Genomic DNA, 11273 nt, shown 5'->3' with positions numbered 1-11273 from the left:
GCAGGATTGAAGATTTTATAAATTTGCTGTAAACCTTAAGTGAGGAATTAGCGTGGGTTTTGTGATGAAGAATGAAATTTCTTTCAAGTTATGATTAAACCTACTCGCAAGTCGCATCGATAGACAAAACCATAATTTTAAAATCTTCAAACTTTTGAGAGATCTTGGGAGCTTTTTTGAGCTTTAGTGCTTTTTCGTGCACTTCTGTAAGCTTCGTTGAAATAAGTAATAATTTTTAGAATATAATCACTCGCGTTTTAAAATTATTATTCGCGAATAAGAATTTTGTATTAAAAGTTTCATGGTTTCTCTTCAAACTATTTCCATAAGCCTGAATGTATAACATAAATCCACATAAATCTGTGAAGACATTATAACCAATGCAACCACTCACCGGTATATTATCACTGATAAAATAAAAAGAATATGAAACCTTACATACAATAGCGTCAAGAAGCTCTCATTGCAAAAGTTGTGCAATTGTCCTCAAAATAATTTCCTTCTTTAGACTGTTACAAAACAAGGAATTGCAAGGTACAAAATGTTATAATTGACCTTGATGTGGGACGCATAGCGATATCAACACAATTGATACCTTCACTGCTTCAAGTCTTTAACAAAAACATCTCTATCCACTCGCGCTTTGCGTTCCCCAGAGACAGCAAATCACGCGCCAAATAACACAATAACCTGGTCTTCGCATTGTTGCAGTTAACAGGTGGTACATAACGAGGATAACAAAGGCACGTGCAAGCCGCCGTACTGCGTCTGCGTGAAAGCACAACCGGCTTTTGGAGCTTTTTCGTCGAAAACAACTGTTGATGATATCGTAAATGTTAACAAGCTGTTAACACGATGCCATATAAAAGGCCAATCAGTTGTGATAAAGTAACAGTAACGGTTCGGTTGCGCGACTGCCAATGTGCTAAAGCCAGCGGTGAAAGCTCACAGTGTGATGAAAGCGCTAAGCGCCATATACAGTTTAGTGAAAAATTGAAGAATTTAAAGCAAAGTTATCAGTTCTCTACATATCAGCATTTGTATTTAACATATCAGTGAACAATAAGTAAAGTGATATATAATATATTAACGGCATTTCAAGTTCGTTGACTTTCAGCACGCTTTTATTACAAGCTCTTCCCGCGTCGCATGTACAAAATGTTCGCGTTATTGCTACTGTTGTTGCCCATAATTTCAACGGTGAATTCGCAGAATGACACAGAATCGCGTCTGGCGGCTTCCCTCAAGAGCAGCGACTCCACGGCCGCTGCCGAGAGTAAATGTGGCGACACTCAACGCATGGTCGATGAGTGCTTTAAGGACCTGCCGGCACATTTAATGGAATTTCTGCAGACCACAAAGATTGCCAACAACGAACACGAGATTGCATCGAAGTGCACGTAAGTAAGCCCACCAGGGGAGTTTTTAGGAATTTCCGAATCCGAATCCCGTTGAACAATGTTATTTACACACAATTGCCGATGCCTATCTGGAGTATGTTGTGTTATGTGCGGCTGTGCGCTGCCTGTTGTTGTTAATGTTTGTTTATTTTCGGTTTGTGCGCCACTTTTGAACGCTTTTGCGGTTTTCACGCCAAATCAAATATTCGAAATTCGCAGCGAACAAACGCTGTTCCGTCGATGGGTAATGGCATTTTGTGGGCCTTTGATGGTGGCGTTGGAAACTGATTGGAAAAACATTCTTAATGCGCAAAGTGAAATGTGGCATTCGCGGCACGCTCATTACAAATTACAGAGATATACATAATGTGAGGGTGTGGGAAATTGCTTGTAACAGATTATATTTATTTGACAAAGTTTATAAAGAGATTAACAACTTATTATTTTCGGAAATGGCTGACAATTTATATTTCGTAAATTTACGATATGTTCTAAGGCAGTTAATTTAGTTTTTCTATTTTTATTAAAGCTCTCATGTAGTAAGGTAGTTTACTTTAAAATCGGTAGATATGTAGTTAGTGTCTACTTTACTTTGCAGATAGATTTGTAATTGCTTAAAAACTAATTTTGCTCCTTTAGGCTTCTTTAATGGAATAAAAGGCATATGTGATGGATATAAGATTCTCCAATGAAAGGATTTAATTTTTAGAACAAAGTAATTTATTTATTTAAACTAAATTGGATCCGCGTATTATAGGTTCAATGATGTGAAAAGAACTGAGAGGAGAAACTCCACTAAGCAACAGTTATCATCATCATTTTTCTTTGTCTAGTGATATTTTTTTGTGTTAAAAGCAAAATTCAGTATACTTATACCAGGTCTGTTAAAAAAATAACGGGGCTTTTCGTTTTTGGGATAAATATTATATTTCTTTATTCCTCTACATTAATGCTGTCGCCTTCAAAATAGTCTGCATACGATATTATACAGTCATGCCAGCGATGCTTCGAATCGTCGAAACACTTCTTAAACTCTGTATTAGGGATAGCCTTTGGCTCTTTGAGCGATTTCTCGTATGCTTGTAAAATGACGGCCATTTACGGTTCTCTTCGGTTTGGAAACAGAAAAAGTCACACGGATTAATGTAGGGATAATATGGAGGCTGGGGCATCATTACTGTATTGTTTTTGTCCAAGAATTCACGAACAAGAAACGAATTGTGAGCTTGTAACAAACGAAAGTCGCCATGCTTATGAAAACCCTTCTAACTGTAGCGGTTAATACAAACAAAGTATTAATATACATTCAGTCAAATAAGTAACCGGAAATTCTCATTCTAAATTTTCCCGCAGAGAATATTTAAAAAAAAAATTTCTCCAGGTTGGCAGAACTGTCAGCCACTATTATGTAAATTTTTATTGCTATGTGTCATTTAGTTTGTTTACGTCGTCATTAGGTACAAGTCAATCTTTGGTGTGCGTAGCGATGCCCCTCTTTGAACGATTTATACCAATCGTAAACTTAAGATTTCGACATGGTTGTATCACCAAATGCTTTTTTCAACATTTCCAACGTTTGGGCACAAGAAATGTCGCTTTCACACAAACTCTTTGTTCAATATTTTTATCCATTTAATTTGAGAATCCGGATACTTATTTGACAGAATATAACATTTTAACACAATAAAAAATAAAAAAAAACAATTGGAAATTTTAAAATTCCCGTTAGTTTTTGAACACATCTCTCCTATAATATTTATTAGTCCATTATCTCCTTTCAACCAAGTTGCTGTATCTACCCATAAAAAACAGATTCCCATCCTTTAAATAGAACTCATTCATGAATAACGATATACCCGCTTTTAAAGTGAAAGTTTCGTACATTTAAGTATCAAACTTAAATAAAAACTTGCTAAAATACTTAAGCTTACAATTTCATACTCTCGAACGTACTAAACTTCTCATAGCTAAGCTCAAGTTACGAATAAATAAAACAAAATTTACGCACAGATCAACCTCATAGATACTGTGTATTTTTAGTATGTGTGCAAGCTTGTTTGTATGTGAATATCTATATTTCGGTGGATGATGTTATTTCGATAGTTTTATTATTTGAAATCTCTGGTGCTCAAGTCATCTGGTTAGTTTATGGTCGAAATAAAAGAGTTTGTGTTTTTATATAATTCTTTTGTTTAAAAGCAGAGACAGAGATCATGCGCGGTTCCTAAGTGGAGGTTAGAACTATTATTAACTATTGCATGAATGATTTGAGCAGTCGAAAAATGATGCTCAGAGAAAAGTAGAAGTAAAAGTATCTTTTTATCGGCTTATTTAATTTTTGGTTCTTAAAAAAGTTTAAAAATTTTGTTACGAAATTATTCCTTTTATTTAATAAAACATTTAACCTACCAGAAAAATTTGAAAAATTTCGTAATTTTTTTTTAATCAGAATTGAATCTCACACCGAAATCTAATGGTAAGTTGGCTAATAAGAATTCTAAAATATCTTTGGTCTTTCGAACTGATGAGAAGTTTGGTGAAATTTCGAAAGTTGACCATTACAGCCTTGAAATAATACTTCTTTTTTGTAACTTTTAAACATAATCTTAATTAACATCTTAATCTGAAATGGCTTAAGTTATTTGTAATGTTCCAGCAATAGATACACGTTTCGATATATGTGGCATATTTTCTAACAGCTCCTTGATAATAAATTTTAATGTAAAAAACTGACTGGATTTGCCAGAATGTATTGACGAACTTTTGCTAGAAGATTGTCGTGTCATCAATCTCAGTTAGTTATTAAAAATTCGAAATGTCAATAAATCAGGAGGGGTCACGGCGTATAGATTTCATTTTGCGAATATAAATAATGTTTTTACTTTTACTATTCGAAAAATCTTCAGTTTCAATATACAGTGGAACTTCTCTAACTCGAATCACCATAATCCACAAAAAAACTTCGAGTTATGTAATTTTCATTAAAACATTCAATTTTTCAAAAAGCTGTAAAATATACATTTATGCTCTGTTTTATATATTTACTTCGCAAAAATGTTTATGGACATACGATGAAAGAGGTTTTCTGTAATTTTGTTTGTTGCACTTTGCTATCGTTTGGCTCCTGACGTCTGTATCCCAAGCCTTTGTTAAATGATTTATACAATCTATAATACCATAATCATACTATAATATATAGAGAGGTTAGGTTAGGTTAGGTTTGTAGGCAGATCTCTGCAAAGACAGAAGATCTCACTTAGACAGCCTGGTGCTGTCCATTGTGGTACCAATAAAACTCCCTGTGGATCATAGACCTTTAAGATTCAGCAAACCGCTTGGAATCCGTTACAAATTTCTTAAGACTGGTAATATCGATTCTAGCCAATTCGCTAGGATCGCCGAAAAAGGGCTTTCCGAGATGTTTCAACCTCAGTCTGGCAAAAGTTGGACAGTGCAGTAGGAAATGCTTGGATGATTCCATCTCGCCTTCCTCCATACAGCTTTGGCAACTTGCATCTGCCGCGATCCCAAGTCTAACCGCATGGGCACCCATTGGACAATGTCCAGTATATAGAGAGACTATTTTAAAATACTGCCTCGATATTAAAATTTTGAATTTTGTATTATCCCCTGGTCGAAAAGTTCGATTTATAGAAGGAATTTTGTATAAAATTTGACTTCTATTGTCAATTCAAAAGTTCAAGTTCGAGTTATGGCGATTTTCGACTAATGGAAGTTCCACTGTATATATTTTATTAAGCCAAATCCCCGGTTCGGAGCTAAAAATCGCTTAGATGAACCAAATTTAAAATGTGAATAAATTTCAAATTACTGAGCCAGCTTCGTCCAGTGAAATTTATACTCTAACATTTTCTTTAATTTTCTCAACTCGACAATTCATAACAGTACCCACATTTTGGTAGAAATTTTATCGTAATAATGGGTATCATGTTTTTATCGCTTCCTCTTCTGTGTGAGATTGTCCATTATTTCAGTTGTGCCAAGAGGAGATCATATTTCATCGCAATTATGGTCGTTGCGCTTCAGAACGCAAATAGTTTATGTGTGTGTGTGTGTGCATGTAGATTGAACTGCAATTCACTTTGTTTTGTTTCGTTTCAGTGCTAAAACATCCAAACTTTTCGCTATTGTCTTTCGTGTCAATTAAATAGTTTTCAGAAATTTCAGTAGCTCATTGCAATTCGGTGCAATAAATGTAATATTATGTTCACTCACAACTACACAGTGTCGTACAAAATGCTGCTTTAAAAACAAATTTATTAAAATATTAAAAAAAAAACTTTTTTACTAATTTTAAATTTTTTTTGATGGCTTGAACTTATTTCATCAGCATTCAATGGTGATGCTTTGAAACTCACATTTATCTTTTTTGTTAATTTCTGATATCATTTATACAAATCAGTTATATTTATATAATATTATGTAGTTTAGAGCGCAAATAGCACAAAGTGTGTCGTAGAACCTCGTGAAAACTTTGATATCATCAAACGAATTTGAGTTAAAACTCATTGCAGTGCAATAAAAGCTTCTATTTAAATATGATAAGTGCCTTTTTATCTAGCAAACTTCCACTGAGAGAATTTTTAATAAGCATTTGCCTTGACGACTTTAGTCCATTTGTGAATACTCTTTAATGAGAAAAGATAAATTTTAAATTTTTTCCCTAGAGAATAAAAACCCTATACAAAGGCAATTCTGCAGCTTTTTTCAAATGTTACAGATTTTGTAAGGCCTTGGAAGTTGATGAATTTTACGATTTCAATTCCTTAAACTTCATTTAAGCTATCATTTAAATTCGTTATGCCTCATATTAAATTATACAATTATTACGAATTTAGTGTAATGTTAATTTTTTGGAATTAAAATGCATTTTTATTATAACTTGGGATTTTTATTAAATTTAAATTATTTTTGTATTTTTTTAAATTGAGACACATGCTTACAAATTATTTTCAATTTAGTATAGTTTATTTTAAATGCAAACTATCAATGTTCGCACTAATTAGAACATGAAAAATAACAAACTGTCACTGTTAAATACTTGTAAATACTCTCGTTGATTTGTGTATATTTTTGTGGTTATCAAGTAAACTGAATTTTTGCAAACTTGTTGCACGCATGAGAGATTTCACACACATATTTGCACAATTTAAAGTGTTTGTAGGCGTTTTGCGAGCTAAATAACACTTGAATGTCAACAATTTAAATGTTTTTTCATAAAATGACAAAATGACAGGACAGAGATTTTTGTTTTTTGGTTAGAGCTAGATAAACCAAAAGTCTCAGAATCAATTAAAATATTTGTGATTAGTAGAATTGTTTCATGAGATTTTTTTAAGGAATAAAAATTCATTATTTGCTTAAATAGGACTAAAGGTTCTCTTAAAAGGTTACATGGGTTTTTCGGTTAAAAAAGGCCTATTTTCAATATCTTTTATTATTTATTAGGTCTACAACTTTGCTTCCGCCGCTTTTTTATTCTCAACTGAAAATGTCAAGTTTTGAGTCGAATTCTCGACGTTTGCGGAAATGTTTCTAGGGTCAAGCACTAGTCGATTAAATCGATTAAATCGTTTTATATCGATCTTGGACATTTGTGTCAACATTAACCCAACAAAATATTTGTAGAGATCTGTTTGCATCCCATACTTATTCTCAACTGAAAATGTCACTGTCGTAAATTGTATCTCGAACACCTGTGCAAAATTTCAAGACCGATTGAGTAGTTTTCGAGAACATTGGACAACTGACTTTGAAAACACGTTCCGAGAAAAAACGCGTTTAAAGTTTTGAGTAACAATAATAGCTGACTTGGAGCGTACACCTTCCAAAGGCTATATCACCGAAACTGTTATTCGGATCGACTTGAAAATTTAGGATAATATTCTTCAGATGTTGTAGAAATTAATCTATTTTTACAACCCACGAAACCCATGTAACGCCTTAAATGTCCGAAAAGGGGATTAAAAAAGAGTTTTGTGAAATAAAAATAATAGAAATAGAAATATGCATTCAAAAAAGTTTAATCAGAAATAATAAGAAATCAGCAACTAATAGCGGACCGTCTTTTATAATCATTAGAATCAATTATATCGCTCTCAGCAAACATGCACGTGACATTAAGCTTACAATTACTATTTAAAATAATTTTCATTATTTGCAGTGTCTTCAATAAGGGCATGAGATGTTTCGACGATTATACGGCTCGCTGTCTCACCAATAAGACGCTAAATCTCTTTAAGAATAATGTGGAAGGAGCGCGCCGATTTTTCAATCGCTTTTGTAGCGATCGCGAATTTCAAAAGGGTGAGTTTTAATTTTTTATAAATTTTATTAAATTATTTTTACGTAAGAACACCATAGTAAAACACTTTTATAAAAATCTGAAACCATATATACTTTATAAATCGTATATACTTTATTTTGAACAATTCGGAGAATAGAATATTATATTTTTTTGGGTGATTAAAAATTACTTCAGAATTTTGGAAAAGAAGGTTTTTAGGATCTTAGGATCTTAGGTCTTAACCGAGTACAAAAATTACTACTATTTTTAGATCATGTCTGCTAATACCTATCATGTAATCCTATTGATTAGATACTCACTTTGAATTTAAATTTTTTGCTCTTAACGGAATAGAAATACATATGGGCATTTCCGTCATGTCGAACGAGACAATCGCACACATTTCAATGATATAATTCAGAGATTCCAATCTAAAATGCTTAGAACAATAACGGGTTCACCATGGTACATGCGTAATGAAAATATCCATAAGGATCTTGATATTCCTATGGTAAAGAAGGAAATAGAGGACAGCAGAAAGAAATATATTTCTAAACTTCGTGAACATCCAAACCCATTGGCAAACGCCTTGGTACATTCCACTCAAACTCGTTTAAAAAGAAGAGATCTACCTGCCTACTAAAGAGCAACGTTCTGCCAAAAAGCTCAAACACATTCTTGAGCTTACTTAGTTGTAAATAGATTTAAGATTTTAATACTTATTGTTAGGCTTTAAACAAAGCAGATTCAATAAATAAAGAAATATTGAAAAAAAAAAAACATTTCAACTAAAAAGAAATTTACTAATTTTTTTTTATAATTTGGACAGTAGGATTTTTAAAAGCTCTTTATTAGCCCTACATTTACTGTTAAGCTTGATTTTCGATTTCAATTTTCAAGATAATTGCAAAAAAGCAAGGTATTCGCACGGGACCATGGAAGTAGTGTTTGAGGACATGCCGATTTCAACGAATTGCGAGACAATATTCAAATGTTTTTGAATGTAGAATGTTGTGCGTTGATGCCCTTAAAATTGGTATGAATTTCTCCCAAAAAAATGAAAAGTTTTTTTATTAAATATTTGCCATATTCGCACGGGACATGTCACACGGGATATTTGTTTCAATCATAAATTGGTTATGAATTATTTTAAAATTAATTTAATATAAATAGATTTAAATATTTCCCTATGAAAATATGCAAAAACATTGTAATTCTAATAATTTTCAAAGTTTTGTCTGTGGTGGACCTTCTGTCGGAAATGCCCATATATACAATACTGAAAGTTTTTGAATTTTTCAAGCATCAACTGTTTAGTGTGGTTTGTAGGTCAGCTCTTTGAATATATGTGTATTGAAATTTCTAGTAATCCAACACACCCTAGTGAGGCAACATGTGGCTTTGGCCAGTGTCGTTTGCAATTTCCCAGAACTTTTTGTTTATGTTTATTTAGTTAATTTCGCCCTCAGCTGCAATATTCACGCACATTAATTGCATTCTATACACATTTACAGACTATTTACAGCACAAGGACTGCTTCGGTTATATACAGGATGACTGGATGCGTTGCACGCGCAATTTTCAGGAAATACTCACCGAGGAGTTGCATGGCGAGCAAACGAATGTGACCAATAAATTTATGGAATTTTGCTGGTAAGTACTTTAAGATTCATAAATCGTATAGAAAGGCTGATGCTTTGAGATACGCACTAATTAACTTCACTTCACAAAACTAATAAAGCCTAGATTCTAATTAGTCTCAGAAATGTGTACCTACTCCTAAGTGAAAATCACTAAAAAGCAATTACTGCCGTAGCAAATTGCATTGTCAGCCTAATTGAAGGTTGTTACTTTGATGAGAAAGTCCAAAATCTCAAATCCCTCTTTGTCTCCTATCTCTTGCAGCGCACGCCACGCCTACGAGAATTGCATCTACAATAGCGCACGCTACAAATGCTACAAGAATTCGGCCAAATTCGCACGTGACACAGCCAAAATGCTATCGGATGAGAAACACTTCACCAATTGTCGCCAATATGAGAATGTGCTCTGCAGTGTGGGCCATCCGAGATCCCTCTACGGCGGTGGCACCAATGCCATGTTTGGCTGGTCGCAGCTGCTGTTGATCTGGCTACCTGCTGTGTTGTTGACAAGAGCGAGCGTCGCCCGGCGGCAAGCGTAAATCACAAATCAATGACGATGAGCTGATTTTTAGCCTTCACTGCATATATACATATATGAGTGTGTGTGTGTGTGACAGGTAGGTCTTTTGTGTGTGGCACAATAATGGAACATAGACGCAATGACCATGTTAACAACGGAGCGCTTGTTGACCAACCACTGCACATGTGCGCATATATGTATGTATGTATGTATGTACCGTTATGGGTGTACTCGTATGTGAGTTTGAAATGGAATTTTAAATGGGTCAGCGTGATGACTACATGATATCAAAGAGCTTATATATGTGTATATGTATACTTCGTAATTGTCAATTTATTTAGCGAGCAAAGTGAAACTGTTGTGTTAGGATACACTCAAGTAGCTGTTGTATCGTCATGTGTATGCCACTGTTTGTGTATGTATGTGTAGGCTAAACTTTTGTGTCTGTTGTGTGACGTTCGTTAGGAATGTGCAGCGCAACGATATCTCTTAAATAAAAAAAGTAATGAAGATTATACAAAAAAGTTTTCAAAGCGCTATTAACTAAGATCTCCGCTTAACAAATATATTTGTAAGACGAAATGTTATTTAGATGTGAAATAGTATAAATAATAAATGAAATTTAAAAATAAAGATTATAATGCAAGTCGAATTGTTTTGATAAAATTTCGTAAGTATGTATTTGATATATTATTTTTGCTTTAATACTAATCTAATATAGAAAGAATACATCTTGAATTAATTGGTGAGTTCTGATGACGGAAAACTGAAACTGTTGGCATCGCAGAATAATCATTGGATACTACTGAATTAGTTCAATCTCAAGGAAATCGATTGGCATTTTATAGTTTAATCTCAGATTGTCTAGTTCAAATCAATCTAAATTATGTTTTGAAACAAGCGAGTAATATTTTGTACAATGGTGTTACGCACACACGTAACGGTTCAAAAGAATTCATCAGTTGTTTTAGGTTAGCGATAATCATATTTTTGGTAGACAATGAGCTGGAGCATCTGAAGAAATGTGGTATTTTTATTTTTGAAATTGGTTTATGCTAAATATGGGTCTCATGAAGTGAAAGGATAAACTAAACATCTAACGGTTAGACCTACTAGATATCATTATTGAAGTGAAATCCCTATAAAGATCGGGTCGAGAAGGACTTGAGTTTAGTAGATATTTATTAGTGGCATAAACTGCTGATGCAATGAATAAGTGGCTTAGTATAAATTGTTTAGATGTTAATCCGGAGAAAAGGGAACGTAAAAACACAATATTTTTTCATGGACCTCAGAGGCCTACTAATATCAAAATAAATTTCGTGAGCTGTCTGACAACATTCGCAAGCGCTTATGCGAGCCCATCTTCCAATCGTCGAAATACTTCTCAAAGTCGATTTTTG

The 11273-nt window shown here is 33.6% G+C and overlaps 1 protein-coding gene across 1 annotated transcript; it reads left to right on the top strand.

Annotated features, from left to right (window-relative positions):
• Positions 1-493: 493 nt before the first annotated feature.
• Positions 494-10503, top strand: LOC105219927 (uncharacterized). Its single transcript, XM_011196281.3, has 4 exons — positions 494-1400; positions 7585-7727; positions 9222-9360; positions 9613-10503. Exons 1-4 carry the CDS (start codon positions 1150-1152, stop codon positions 9887-9889), a joined length of 810 nt encoding a protein of 269 aa, XP_011194583.2. The 5' UTR covers positions 494-1149; the 3' UTR covers positions 9890-10503.
• Positions 10504-11273: the final 770 nt, after the last annotated feature.

The sequence above is a fragment of the Zeugodacus cucurbitae genome, chromosome 2, assembly GCF_028554725.1.
Source record: "Zeugodacus cucurbitae isolate PBARC_wt_2022May chromosome 2, idZeuCucr1.2, whole genome shotgun sequence".
In the NCBI taxonomy this organism is placed as follows: Eukaryota; Metazoa; Arthropoda; class Insecta; order Diptera; family Tephritidae; genus Zeugodacus; species Zeugodacus cucurbitae.
Note: the sequence above shows the minus strand (reverse complement) of the source record. Positions and strands in the feature narration are given on the sequence as shown.